This window comes from Sprattus sprattus (assembly GCF_963457725.1).
Source record: "Sprattus sprattus genome assembly, chromosome: 18".
In the NCBI taxonomy this organism is placed as follows: domain Eukaryota; kingdom Metazoa; phylum Chordata; class Actinopteri; order Clupeiformes; family Clupeidae; genus Sprattus; species Sprattus sprattus.
This window is the reverse complement of record NC_137916.1, coordinates 29,497,349-29,509,848: the sequence shown is the minus strand read 5'-3', so window position 1 is coordinate 29,509,848 and position 12,500 is coordinate 29,497,349. Positions and strand designations below refer to the sequence as shown.

Genomic DNA, 12,500 nt, shown 5'->3' with positions numbered 1-12,500 from the left:
TGTGTGTGTGTGTGTGTGTGTGTGTGTGTGTGTGTGTGTGTGTGTGTGTGTGTGTGTGTGTGTGTGTTCTGATTGAGTTCTAGGGTGTATATGTTCATGAGAGGAAGGATGCAGTTCTGCTGTCTATCGCAAACAAAGCCAGCCATAGTAGAAACCACAGGAACCTACCTATCAATCCTCAATGGCCAATAAGTAATAGAAAATAAGACTTTGGAACTAATAAATGGACACTACTCAATCAGAACACTCTCCTTTACAAATGCTCTGCTTATAATGATTAATATGATTATTTTAATAAATTACTGTTATTGTCCTTAGGTATATTAATATTCTAATTATTTTATATAAATTCATGCTACGCAAATGCTGTCAGGAGACCTGTTTGTCGGTTGGTAATTCCTTGCAGCTTGGTAAATTACAGAGGACAGGAGTGGCGCCTCTGGAGAGTTCCAGAAAGGCTAACATGGCGTCACAAAAACGGTTGCGGTCGCAGTCACTGTGTGGGAGACTCTAGCAGGCTGGCTGAAGCTGCTGCTGCCTCTAGGCAACCTACTTACGGTGGTGTTATTGCACCATTAGACTCCCATCATGATGTGACCCTGGCCACGTTTCTGTGACACCATTATGCCGGCCGTAGAGTGACTGTCCCCTCGCAGTCAGTTTTGAGCAGGGTATCGACAGGTTGGATGTTCTCAAATGTTCTGTGACGTGTGTGATCATGTTCGAACTGTCAGTTTGTCTCGGTGGAGACCAGGCGGAGACGTAGTCTTTTTTTGTAATTAAAATACATTTGGGAGTATTCAACTGGAACAAGTGTTCTGTCCTTCTCGTTTTTTTAATTTAATTTATTTCTGTGTGTTTGTGTGTGTGTGTGTGTGTGTGTGTGTGTGTGTGTGTGTGTGAGAGAGAGAGAGAATGAGAGAGTGACCAGGAGAGTCATATGCCTTTAACTCAATAACAGACTGTCTGAGTCACAGGAACACATTATCCCTGTTTATTTCCAAAGTAGTAAACACACACACACACACCCACAATCTTGAAAGGGAAAAATTAAAGAATTTAGTGTATGAGTGTGTGTGTGGTTCTGCGAGTGTAGCAGATTGTCTTAGTAGAATATGTGCTAATTCAAATCTGTCTAATTTCTTTGAACACATACAGTACCAGTCAAAAGTTTGGACAGACTTTTTTTTGGATAATTGTTTTCTTTACTTTTATTATTTTCTACATTGTAGATCAATGCTGAAAACATTTAAACTACGAAAGAACACATACAGAATGATGTTCTAAACAAAAAAAGTAAAGAAAAAACTTGACAAAAAATGAGAAGGTGTGTCCAAACTTTTGACTGGTACTTAATATATTAACTCAACATAGGAGATTAAGTTAGTCCTAAAACAGTGGTGTTGTATCCTATTTCAAATGGTTATCCTTGCTTTCACCACTATGTGGCGCAACACACTGGCTGTGTATATACTGTATATATATATATGACTCAGACCCTATAGCCCACAACAGCTGTCAGTGTGACGTCTCACATCGGACACTGACAAAACAAGCGGACATAATATTCAATATATTTCCTTCTATTAAAAATAAATAGATTGTAATCTTACAATGTTTAGTGTGCACCTGCAGTGCCAGTTTCATTACCATTCCCTCATCTTGAGCCATAGCCAGCCATGACGATTCCTACAACAGTTCTGATCCTGGAGAATCTCATCTTGTGAAAACCTCATAGACATCTCTGTAGGACAATGCAGCTCTTGTGTGCAGAGGAATGGTGCCCCTTGGCAGACAGACATGCATCAGTTACTACATGTGATGCATCCCACTCAGCTGATACATCCACTGCATCACCTTTCCTTGGCCTCGACCCGTCATGTGAGTTCATAAATAATACATAAATAAATACAGTTGAATCTAATCTAATGTGACATGTTGGCTGTATACCCTCAGTGACCGTATCTTTTGTGTGCTCATGTAAGTACAACCTACCCTACACATCCCAGGACAAAGTGTAAACAATGTTTAAATTATTTAAAGTATTCACATATATAACATCTGTCAGCATACTTATCTGTATTTGGTTGGCCACCAAGGTCCTGGAGGACTTCTAACCTTCATACCTGTTAAAGTAGTCACGCAACAATGAGATACACTGTACCAATACTGGCATTATTAAATTGATCTCACAACACAACACACTGTATACTGGTACTTAGTCACTGTATAAAACAGTAATGTGCACTTTTACACTTCTTCCACAATGGAATATGCACCAGAAAAAAAAAACTATAGGTGGAAAAATATGGCCGCTTCCACACAATGAGATACATGTTATAACTTTAAAAACTGTGGAGGAAAGTGCTGATACCTTGAGAGGAATTGGTATCAGGATGGTATAAAGCTGGATCAGTGCATTCCTACCTCCAATACTAAGTATTAGAGAATACCTCAGACCACCCTTCAGTATTGCACTTTGTAACCGTGTAACAATCAATACTACTCTGCATAAGGAATAAGGAAACCCCACATCCTGTAGTGTAACTGTTTAGATTTTGTTTTGTTCATCTTTGTTCAAGTTTTGTTTTTTGGTGATTTATTTTCGTTTTGATAAGTTTGTTTTACCTTTTGTCTTTCTCATGATTGGGTTTAGTTTCGTAGGAAGTGAGGTCATGGGGGTCAGGGGTCACACACACCTTTATTATGGTAGCATACATTGCACCTGACTAGACCTGAGACGCCGGCTCGCGGTCATGGTAGTATACCGCTAAGCCCAAGCTGATGAGTGTGATTACGTTTACCTTGCCTCATTTCCCCTCTCAATCGTTATGCAGCCAACGAGGTATGTTTGTCTCTTTATGATGCTTTATTTCTTTGATTTCTTTGGGTTTGAATGTTTGGTTTGATTGTCTGTTGATTGTGTTTTTACTGCTTTTAACCAGTTCGACGTTGGATTACAATGAATTAAAGAGAGAAATAAATCCATCAGTAAATTAAGAACTTTGGCCTAGCGTGTTTCCTGGAAAGGAGTGGAGGGGAGTGATAGTCGAACTCGATGACCGCGAGCCGGCGTCTCAGGTCTAGTCAGGTGCAATGTATGCTACCATAATAAAGGTGTGTGTGACCCCTGACCCCCATGACCTCACTTCCTACGAAACTAAACCCAATCATGAGAAAGACAAAAGGTAAAACAAACTTATCAAAACGAAAATAAATCACCAAAAAACAAAACTTGAACAAAGATGAACAAAACAAAATCTAAACAGTTACATGTAGAGAGTTGAGCGGGTGTGTCCATTGTCAAGTCAAGTCAAGTCAAGTGTCAAGTCAAGTGTACTTTATTGTCAAAAATCTATGTAACAGGGTTAGCACAGAAGTTTGAAATTGCGTTTGACCAGTCTCCAATGTGCAGTTTAAAACATTTAAATAAGACATTGACAAAATCTCTCTCTCACACACACACACACACACAAACATTTAAATAAGACATTGACAATAATCTCTCTCTCACACACACTCTCACTCACACACACACATACACACACACACACACACACACACACACACACACATAGCAGCAGAAGTACAATCAGTGGTCATAAGGTGCAACAGTAAAGTAAAGTAAAGTGCCAGTGGCATGGTGAAGTGACTATGGAATGTTTATGTGGTTTTCTTCAGTGTGTTGATGAGTCTGATGGCTTGTGGAAAGAAGCTGTTTCTCAGTCTGCTTGTGCGGGCCCGCAGGGTGCGGTACCGCTTCCCTGATGGTAGAAGGGAGAACAGACTGTGTGCTGGATGAATTGCTGAAGACATCCAACACCAGATAACTATGTCCATGACCCATGCCCACATCCACGGCTGAGGTGCCCTTGAGCAAGGCACCTAGCCCCGATCACTGCTTCCCGGGCGCTCAAAAGCAGCTTACTGCTCTGGGTAAGTGTGCTTCACTTCACTGTGTGCTGTGTGTATCACTACCCTGTATGGGTAAAATGCAGAGATCAAATTCAGAGTGTGTGTGTGTCACTATCTCTGCCGGAACATAGTCACTTAGTCACCATGAGAGAGGGTGCAAGGAGAGGGGCGTACGTCACACACTGGTAGGTGTGATTAAAGGTGCGGTGCTACAATGCAGATGGAGCACAAACCATAGAAAAGGCCGTAGAGTAGGTAAAGCTAAGTTCACAAACTAAGGATCATTCACACAAGGGTGGGGACATGCTAAACAGAAACAGAGGATCTAATCTCACTGTTCATCAACTAAGGAAAGAGCACAAGGAGTAAGCAGGCAAAACAGCTTCCGACAAGGTAACAGTTCATCCAAATGAAGACACAAAAACATCAGCTGTAAGTTTTCATAATCCAGGGGCCAAAGAGCAGTTCTCCCTGGAACACACTGCTATGACCACACATAGTCCCGTCGGACACAGAGGGTTTATAAAACTAAATATATCAAATAACGAGCCCCGGGCGATCCCAATGACCACCTGGGACAGGGTTTCCAGGGGAAGCTCTCAGGGGTCTGGGCCTCTGGCGTTCCCCTGCTGGTTGCGTGGAGATCCCCTGGGCCTCTGGCGCCACCTCCTGGTTGGGTGGAGATCCCGGTGGATATTCTCAGTGGTTTATGACAGCTGACTGAGGGATGACTGGGTGATTCTGACTAAATTATAATTTAGCTCGTAATCAATTATGATTAGCTGGAATAATGCATGTTTCTGTCCAGGACACTTTGTTTCCCATGTACAGAGTCAGAACAGCACGACACCAACGTGTCACAAGGAAATGCAACATGATGCAAATGAGAATGCTTCAGTGAATGAAAGGGAATGTTAAAGTGGATGTAATTTTGGTAAAATGTAACTGATAAGATGAATTCCTACACACAAAAATGGTTATGTTTGTGTGTATATCTGTGTCTGTGTGTGTGTGTGTGTGTGTGTGTGTGTGTGTGTGTGTATGTGTGTGTGTGTGTGTGTGTGTGTGTGTGTGTGTGTGTGTGTGTGTGTCTGTGTCTGTGTGTATGTGTCTGTGTCTGTGTCTGTGTCTGTGTCTGTGTGTGTGTCTGTGTGTGTGTGTCCGATGACACAAGTATCTTGTCATGATTTATTATTAGTTTAATTAATGTAACACTGGTTGCTAAAGGAATATCAGCCAGCCATTCTGCTCTATCTCTCTGTTGTTTAGAGCCCTCTAAGAACCTAAGAACCTGTTTTTTCATGCCTCCTTCTGCTTCCTTTGTGAGTAGCTTGAGGGCTTTGCGTTGTTAACACATGGACCCCTTTAATTACATCTGACCCTCACGCCACTCAGCACAACGGCATCTGCTAACAAGGTATCAGACGCCCCGCAACAATGCCCGCTCCTGAGCTCCTCTGGAGTCCAGCACAGAGTATCCGGGGTGACGGCCATGAATGAGGCGGCCCCTCTCACAGACAAGCTGCTAATTACTCTAATGACTGAAAATGAGCTCGCAGCCATTCTTCACAGAGAACAACACAGGGCCCATGAAAAGGTCAACCCCATGGAGAGAGCTGGACTGCGTGTAGGTGATTGTTTGGTCGTCGCTCAATACCCAGAGAAACTCTAAAAAGCCTGGCCCTACCCATCCTGACGGGGTTGGGTTGGTATAAAATCAGACCGGAGTTGGACAAAAGACCAACAAGGTACTAGAGGATGCCACTCAGGATGAGGACCTCTGCAACACACTGTGACACGCTGATGGATGCTACCTCGGATAAGGTAGGTTGAAGTGCCTGATGCTAAGTATAAGATAAGATAAAACTTTATTGCCACACAACAATGTTGGTGGTATTCTTTTGTCATAGGTAGCTCAGGCCAGTAGGAGGGGAGAGAAGGGGGTAGGGAAAACAAAAATAAAAATAAAAAAATACTCCAGGTCAGCAGTATCTCCTGGAAAAAGCTGGAAAAATGGCATGACACAGTGTTACTCACATGCAAGTTAGTTATGTTAGTGTATGATAGTTATAGATCGGTAAGGGCTCAGTCTTAGCACTGATAGGGCTGTCAGTGATTTCTTTAGGCTTTTTCAGATTAAAAAATGAAATATACTAATTTAGCAAATTGCCACTTTGTCCTTTCCAAAACATACTACAAGTTAAAGTTTGTCACAGTTGTGTAAATAGTACCTGTACATTGCATATTAATTAAGGAAAATGTGCATGCTTACTGTATGTGCATGAATACATCTGGGAAAGGTAATGTTTCAGTTTAGGGTATTACATTAGAATTGTTTTGATTCAGCCTACTGGGAATAAACGATCTACAACTCTCTCTTCTTGAAAACTATAGATGTGTTCTGTAGAGCAGCTCAGGGTATCTTGATTCAAAACCTTAGTAGATCTTATTTTCTCTTCACTCTATAAGTCTTATTTTCACCCTTTTTAAAGCTTTTAGTGAAAGGGTTATATTGTCGAAGTGTTCTAACGGCCCCTCACTTAAAAACATTCAACCACAGAGGAGCCTATAGGAAGGTCTTAAGAATTTCTAAAACACTTTGGTTCAGGTGGGTATCGTTTCTGTGTTTGTCTGAAGGGGGGGAAAATATGATTTCTTTTTAAGGTGATCTGATCTAGCCTACTATAGTAAATAACTTCCAGCCTACATTTTTCTACAATTTTTTCGATTGTGATTCGAGAAGTAGCCTCTAGCTGCCAACTAGCGATGTGTTATTTCCCTCCATCCTGCAGAAAGTTCAAATGCTTCTCTGCCTCGCGCTGCTCATACACCTGGCCTGCGATGCTGAAGGCGTCACCAGTTGCTGCACGCGGGAACCTAAGCTCTGCGGTCTCTACGAACTGCTGTGCCGACGTGGGAAGGGTAACGGCACCACCGTGCAAGGCGGGCGCTTCCCAGGCAACGCAGCTGTGGGAATTTTGACGCTCGGAAAACGGAAGACAGGTGAGCGTCGCATTCAGAATCGACTGCAACAACTCCTGCAGGGTTCGCGGAACCAGGCGGCCGGTTTACTAACCATGGGGAAGCGGACCGGAAGCTCTCAGATCGATGGAATGCTTCATGACTCGTCCAAGGCAGATTCGGAGCAACTTCGGACTCAATTGAGAATTGGAGGATTTGGCCTCAACAAACCAAGGATAATGAGATTGTATTGAGTGACAGTTATCATAAATGTTCCAAATAATTGTATAAGCGAGCATTAAACGGCCAAATGCATTTTGATCCAAATGAAATATACTGTGATCATTACCGTCTAAATTTCAGTTGAGATGACTCTTGTCCCAAATATTTGTATGGTCAAATTCTGACCACTAGGTGGCAGATTCGTGTAGATATTTGTACAATTATAACGCCTTTTATGTTTATTTAACATGACCACTGGAAAAGAAAGAAAGTACATGAACGCACCCAAGCAGGGTGAATAAACTAAATGGTTGACTAACTGAAAATTGTTGCCTGTTATTTCACACACAATTTACACGTAATTTCATCCACTGGATCAATACATGCCCAATCAAGAGGGTGTGCAAGAACCTCAAACGAGATCAGCAACGCACTTTCAATAATGAATACTAGCGACCAAAGTGAATTTCTGTCTGACCAGGTTTCTTACATCTCGCATTAATTAGCTATTACTTGTATTAATGTATTTACATTACCACAAAACGTTAGTTCCAGGTAACCACCCATAAACAGAGTTTTCCCTTGTTCATAAATGTGGACATACAATCAACCCATCCATCTTTCAAGAAGTCTTCATTTGGTGGAATATTGTATCAAAAGAATAACACTTTCTTTCAGTCATTGTTCTTTTTCAGATTAAAAAATATTTTTGTAGGCTATATTATGATTAAGTGCTATAGGTATTTCAGCGACTGTGCAGGAACTAACTAAAGCTTATTTTAATTGTAACATTATCCATTTAATTGGTTTTACTGAAAACATAATTGTACCAATACATGCTAATGTGTGAGTGCTTGATTATGCATGTGGGCACATTGATGATGAGGATGATGAGAGGAACACTTGGAGGGAAAACAATAGAGGGGGAGGAGACAGAATGTTAGAGCTAGATAATACTCAGTGTTCCTATGACACAACCTACTGAGAGAGAGAGAGAGAGAGAGAGAGAGAGTAAGAGAGGAAGAGAGAGAGAGAGAGAGAGAGAGTGGGGAAGAGAGAGAAGGGAATCAGAGGGGACAGATGTGAATTAAAAGAGAATCAGGTGGAGGATCAGCAGAGGAAAGTATCACAGAGCTCCGCTGAAGGCAAGAGGATAAATTGGAAGCGCTTCTAGAAGGATCCAAACCCTCCTGACACACACACACACACACACACACAGAGAGAGGAGGTGAACAGGAGCCACTGGGAGCAGATCATAATCACCAGGGAGGAGACAGACAGCTAGGAAAGGTGGGCAGCACTGAGCTGACAGCACGTAATGGACCTCAGGGATTGGTCAAGAGGGACCTCACAGCTAGCTGGGGGTAGGGGAAGTAGGCTGTGTTAAACAACAAAAGATCCATAGAAGCGAAGGGGCATTGATCTGCTCTTTCACCATTAAGAAGCTTATGAGGGAGAAGATACTGTGGGACATGCACCTGGTCTTCAGAAAGGATGACTACAAATGCAAGAATGAAAGCTGCTGAAAGAAAGGACTTAAGAAGGATAAAGAGAAAAGAGTTTGTACATGTTTTAAATTAATATTCAACAGCTTCTTGGGAGCGAATGAGTCTTTTCTAAAAGTTGAACTTGCTGTGGGAGGACCCCAGACCATCGCTTACTAGCACCAGCGGAGGAATTGAGAGGAGAGAAAGGGAGAGGTGCGAAACTCAACTCATCTGAAGTGGAGATGTTGCGTGACTGAAGAGCAGCGGTCTAACACTGTCCACAGCAACAGCTGCTCATTGGTGAAGTCTGTTTGACAGTAGACACATCTCCATCCGAAGTGAAGCCCACAGGGTTACGGGAGTCATCACCGGGGCGTGGAAGCTAGACAGCTCCTGTGGACAGGGATGACAAGGACCAAACTCATTGCCAGGTAAAGATATTGTTTTTCTTAATTCTTAGATGAGTTCAGCAAAGTGAAATATGGCTCACACTTATGATAAAAGTTTCAGTGCATTAGGTGGATTTGTCCTGTATGTATGTTATATGTCTCTTTGTTGCTTTAAAAACACATACTGTATATTTTATTATATATTGAAGGGCCGTGATTCTAACAAAACTCCAAAAGCAAGTGCTCTGAGATGTAAAGTACCGTTTTAGTTCTTTGCGTTATTGAAAGGCATGTGCGTTTAATCTCTTGAGTGGTCTTCTCAATGTGCCAGTCTCCTCACCCTGAGCCCTGCCTGGTTCCTGTGCTGTGGTTTACCTCCCAAAATGCCATTTTAAGTTGTGCCATTGCCCCTGATAACCATGGTGGAGTTCACTGCCCTGTGCTGCTAGGTGTGAGGGCTCCTTGTGTAGTCTGATATAATAGATATCGTCAGTGGTGTAGTAGTTCCTGGAGAAGTGGGTATACTCTTATTTTTTTATATTTTTTTTAAGCCCTCCATACAGCACAGGACAAACTACCTGTTTTGAGAAGTGGGTATAAGCAATTCTGACTGAAAAATAAGTGGGCATACTCCGTATACCTGCGTATACCCTGGACTACACCACTGGATATCGAGCTATAACACGCTGGCATTAACTGCTCAGCTGAACCACACTACTGTAGTGTAGACTCTTTAACACCATGCTGTCTTTCCATGGAGTTCATTGTAAACCCGTTCCCTCTCTCTCAGCAATGAAGTGCTGAACTGTGCTGTTGGAGGAGTATAACTCGCAGACGATGCCCGTCATGAAGGGGCTTCTTGCCCCACAGAACACCTTCCTGGACGCCATCGCTAAGCACTTCGACGGCACCCGTGAGTACATGGCCAGATTGAGTAAACTATGTTATTATTGTTATTGTTAATTATTATTAGTATAAGGAAACCATTTTGCCACTAAAATAACTAAAAATATATTTTTAGACATTTTTTAACAGTCCCTGTGAACCAGGATAGAATTCAAACATAAGAACATAATGGACATGTGGATATGTTGTGTAACATGTGAATATATTAATGAATGTAATACATTTTTTAAATACAAATTTCAAGTAGGCCTAATGGATTTACCTATTAGTCATTTGTAAAAGAAAAACTCAGCTCTTCACACTAAATTTAAATTCAAAGAAAATGTAATACATTTTTTAATTACAAATTTCAAGTGGGCCTAGTGGATTTACCTATTAGTCATTCGTAAAAGAAAAACTCTTTTCTTAACACAACATTTCAATTCCAAGAAATTAACATTATAGCGAATTGCTGTCAGGTAAAAAAAAAAAAAAACATTAATGACAAGAGCTGATTTGATTGCAGAGTGATTGCTGTCAATTACTGGATTTCCATTTTGCCCCTGGAAAGCGCAGCTGGGCGTTTTATTGACTGGATAGTGAGCGTGTTTGTGTGTGTGTGTGCGTGTGTGTGTGTGTGTGTGGGTGTGTGTGTGGGTGTGTGTGTGTGTGTGCGTGTGTGTGTGTGTGTGTGTGTGTGTGTGTGTGTGTGTGTTTGTGTGTGTGGGTGTGTGTGTGTGTGTGTGAGCTAAACATAGGAAAGGTCCTGGTAAATATTACCTGCCATTACCCATCTTCAAATCACCCTTAAGTCTGCTATGGACTAAAGCTTCTTATGGCATCATCTGTCTCGCTTGAATAGAAAGGGCAATTATCATTATATTGCTATCATGTGCAGCATCTTAGAAGGGCTGTGGAGATGGGAGCAAATGTTTATTAGATGTTTTTAGTTTTGATTTTGTGATTTTTCCTGCGGCCTCTGTGGCTACGGCCGAACACCACCCGTGGGATTATCCCTTACCTACCCCACTCCCACTCGTGCTATATTGCTTAATTATGCTTTTAATTAAGATTTTGTGATTCCCCCCCCAAAACAATTATATTTTATTATTGCATTTTTGCACCTCTCTATATATAGGTTCTACTCCATGAATGTATCATGTTATCTGTACATGATTGAAGCTCACTAGCATCCAATTAACCTGTTCACTACACACCAGCCTGAAGCTGTACATGACTGGCCGTGTTCATTTGCTCAGCAACCGAGTGAGAGAGACCAGCGCTGTGTCTCATTTGAAAAGTGCTTTGTGTCATCTCATTTAACACAGACCTGTGGGTGGTAATCACATGTGTGAGGTTCACGTGTGTGTGTGTGTGAGGTTCACGTTACTCTTTTCATGCTCCACGAGTTTAAGCACTGCCCTTTGCTCCTATTAGCGCTGTGTGTTGAAGGAGATTCAGTCATTCATATGTAAACGCAAAGATGTGTGTGTCCAGTCATTCATATGCAAAGGCTAAGATGTCTCCGCTCATTTGTGTGTGACAGAACATAAACATGATGTTTCAGCACTGCACTGCATGTCTGCGGGTGATGTCCGTGGCACGTGGGGCTTTGAACAATCTGGCCATCATTTATGGAGGCAGGTCCATCTCTCAGGCAACTGAGGCAGGTCCATCATCTATGGAGGCAGGTCCATCATCTATGGAGGCAGGTCCATCTATGGAGGCAGGTCCATCATCTATGGAGGCAGGTCCATCATCTATGGAGGCAGGTCCATCATCTATGAGGGCAGGTCCATCATCTATGGAGGCAGGTCCATCATCTATGGAGGCAGGTCCATCATCTATGGAGGCAGGTCCGTCTCTCAGGCAGGTCCATCATCTATGGAGGCAGGTCCATCTATGGAGGCAGGTCCATCATCTATGGAGGCAGGTCCATCATCTATGAGGGCAGGTCCATCATCTATGGAGGCAGGTCCATCATCTATGAGGGCAGGTCCATCATCTATGGAGGCAGGTCCATCATCTATGGAGGCAGGTCCCTCTATGGAGGCAGGTCCATCATCTATGGAGGCAGGTCCATCATCTATGGAGGCAGGTCAGTCTATGGAGGCAGGTCCATCATCTATGGAGGCAGGTCCATCATCTATGGAGGCAGGTCCATCATCTATGGAGGCAGGTCCCTCTATGGAGGCAGGTCCATCATCTATGGAGGCAGGTCCCTCTATGGAGGCTGGTCCATCATCTATGGAGGCAGGTCCATCATCTATGGAGGCAGGTCCATCATCTATGGAGGCAGGTCCATCATCTATGGAGGCAGGTCCATCATCTATGGAGGCAGGTCCATCTATGGAGGCAGGTCCATCATCTATGGAGGCAGGTCCATCTCTGAGGCTGGGCCGGAGCTGGGCCGGTGCCGTGGCCCAAACCGCCTGTGTTCGGAGCTGGAGCGGGTCAGGGCCGAGTCAGGCCTGAACGAGAGACTTTTGGAATGGTATCCTTAGTTTAGGTTGCCTAGCAACGGAAATTACTTTGCTTGCATTTGCAAGACGAGCGGGGGAAGTTGGAAGGAGAGGCTCAGTGTTTGGAGGCTATTTATGGTGTGAAATTTAAATATTTTTTATAAATACAAGAATATTCT

The 12,500-nt window shown here is 42.8% G+C and overlaps 1 protein-coding gene across 1 annotated transcript in view; it reads left to right on the top strand.

The window, feature by feature from the left end:
• Positions 1–9,811: 9,811 nt before the first annotated feature.
• kcnh4a (potassium voltage-gated channel, subfamily H (eag-related), member 4a) overlaps positions 9,812–12,500 on the top strand; it is a gene marked incomplete at both ends in the record, with an annotated part of 26,885 nt that continues 24,196 nt past the window's right edge. The window contains one exon of the mRNA XM_080856780.1: positions 9,812–9,887. Within this exon, the coding sequence (XP_080712906.1) occupies positions 9,812–9,887 (76 nt within the window). The remainder of the gene's footprint in view (positions 9,888–12,500) is intronic.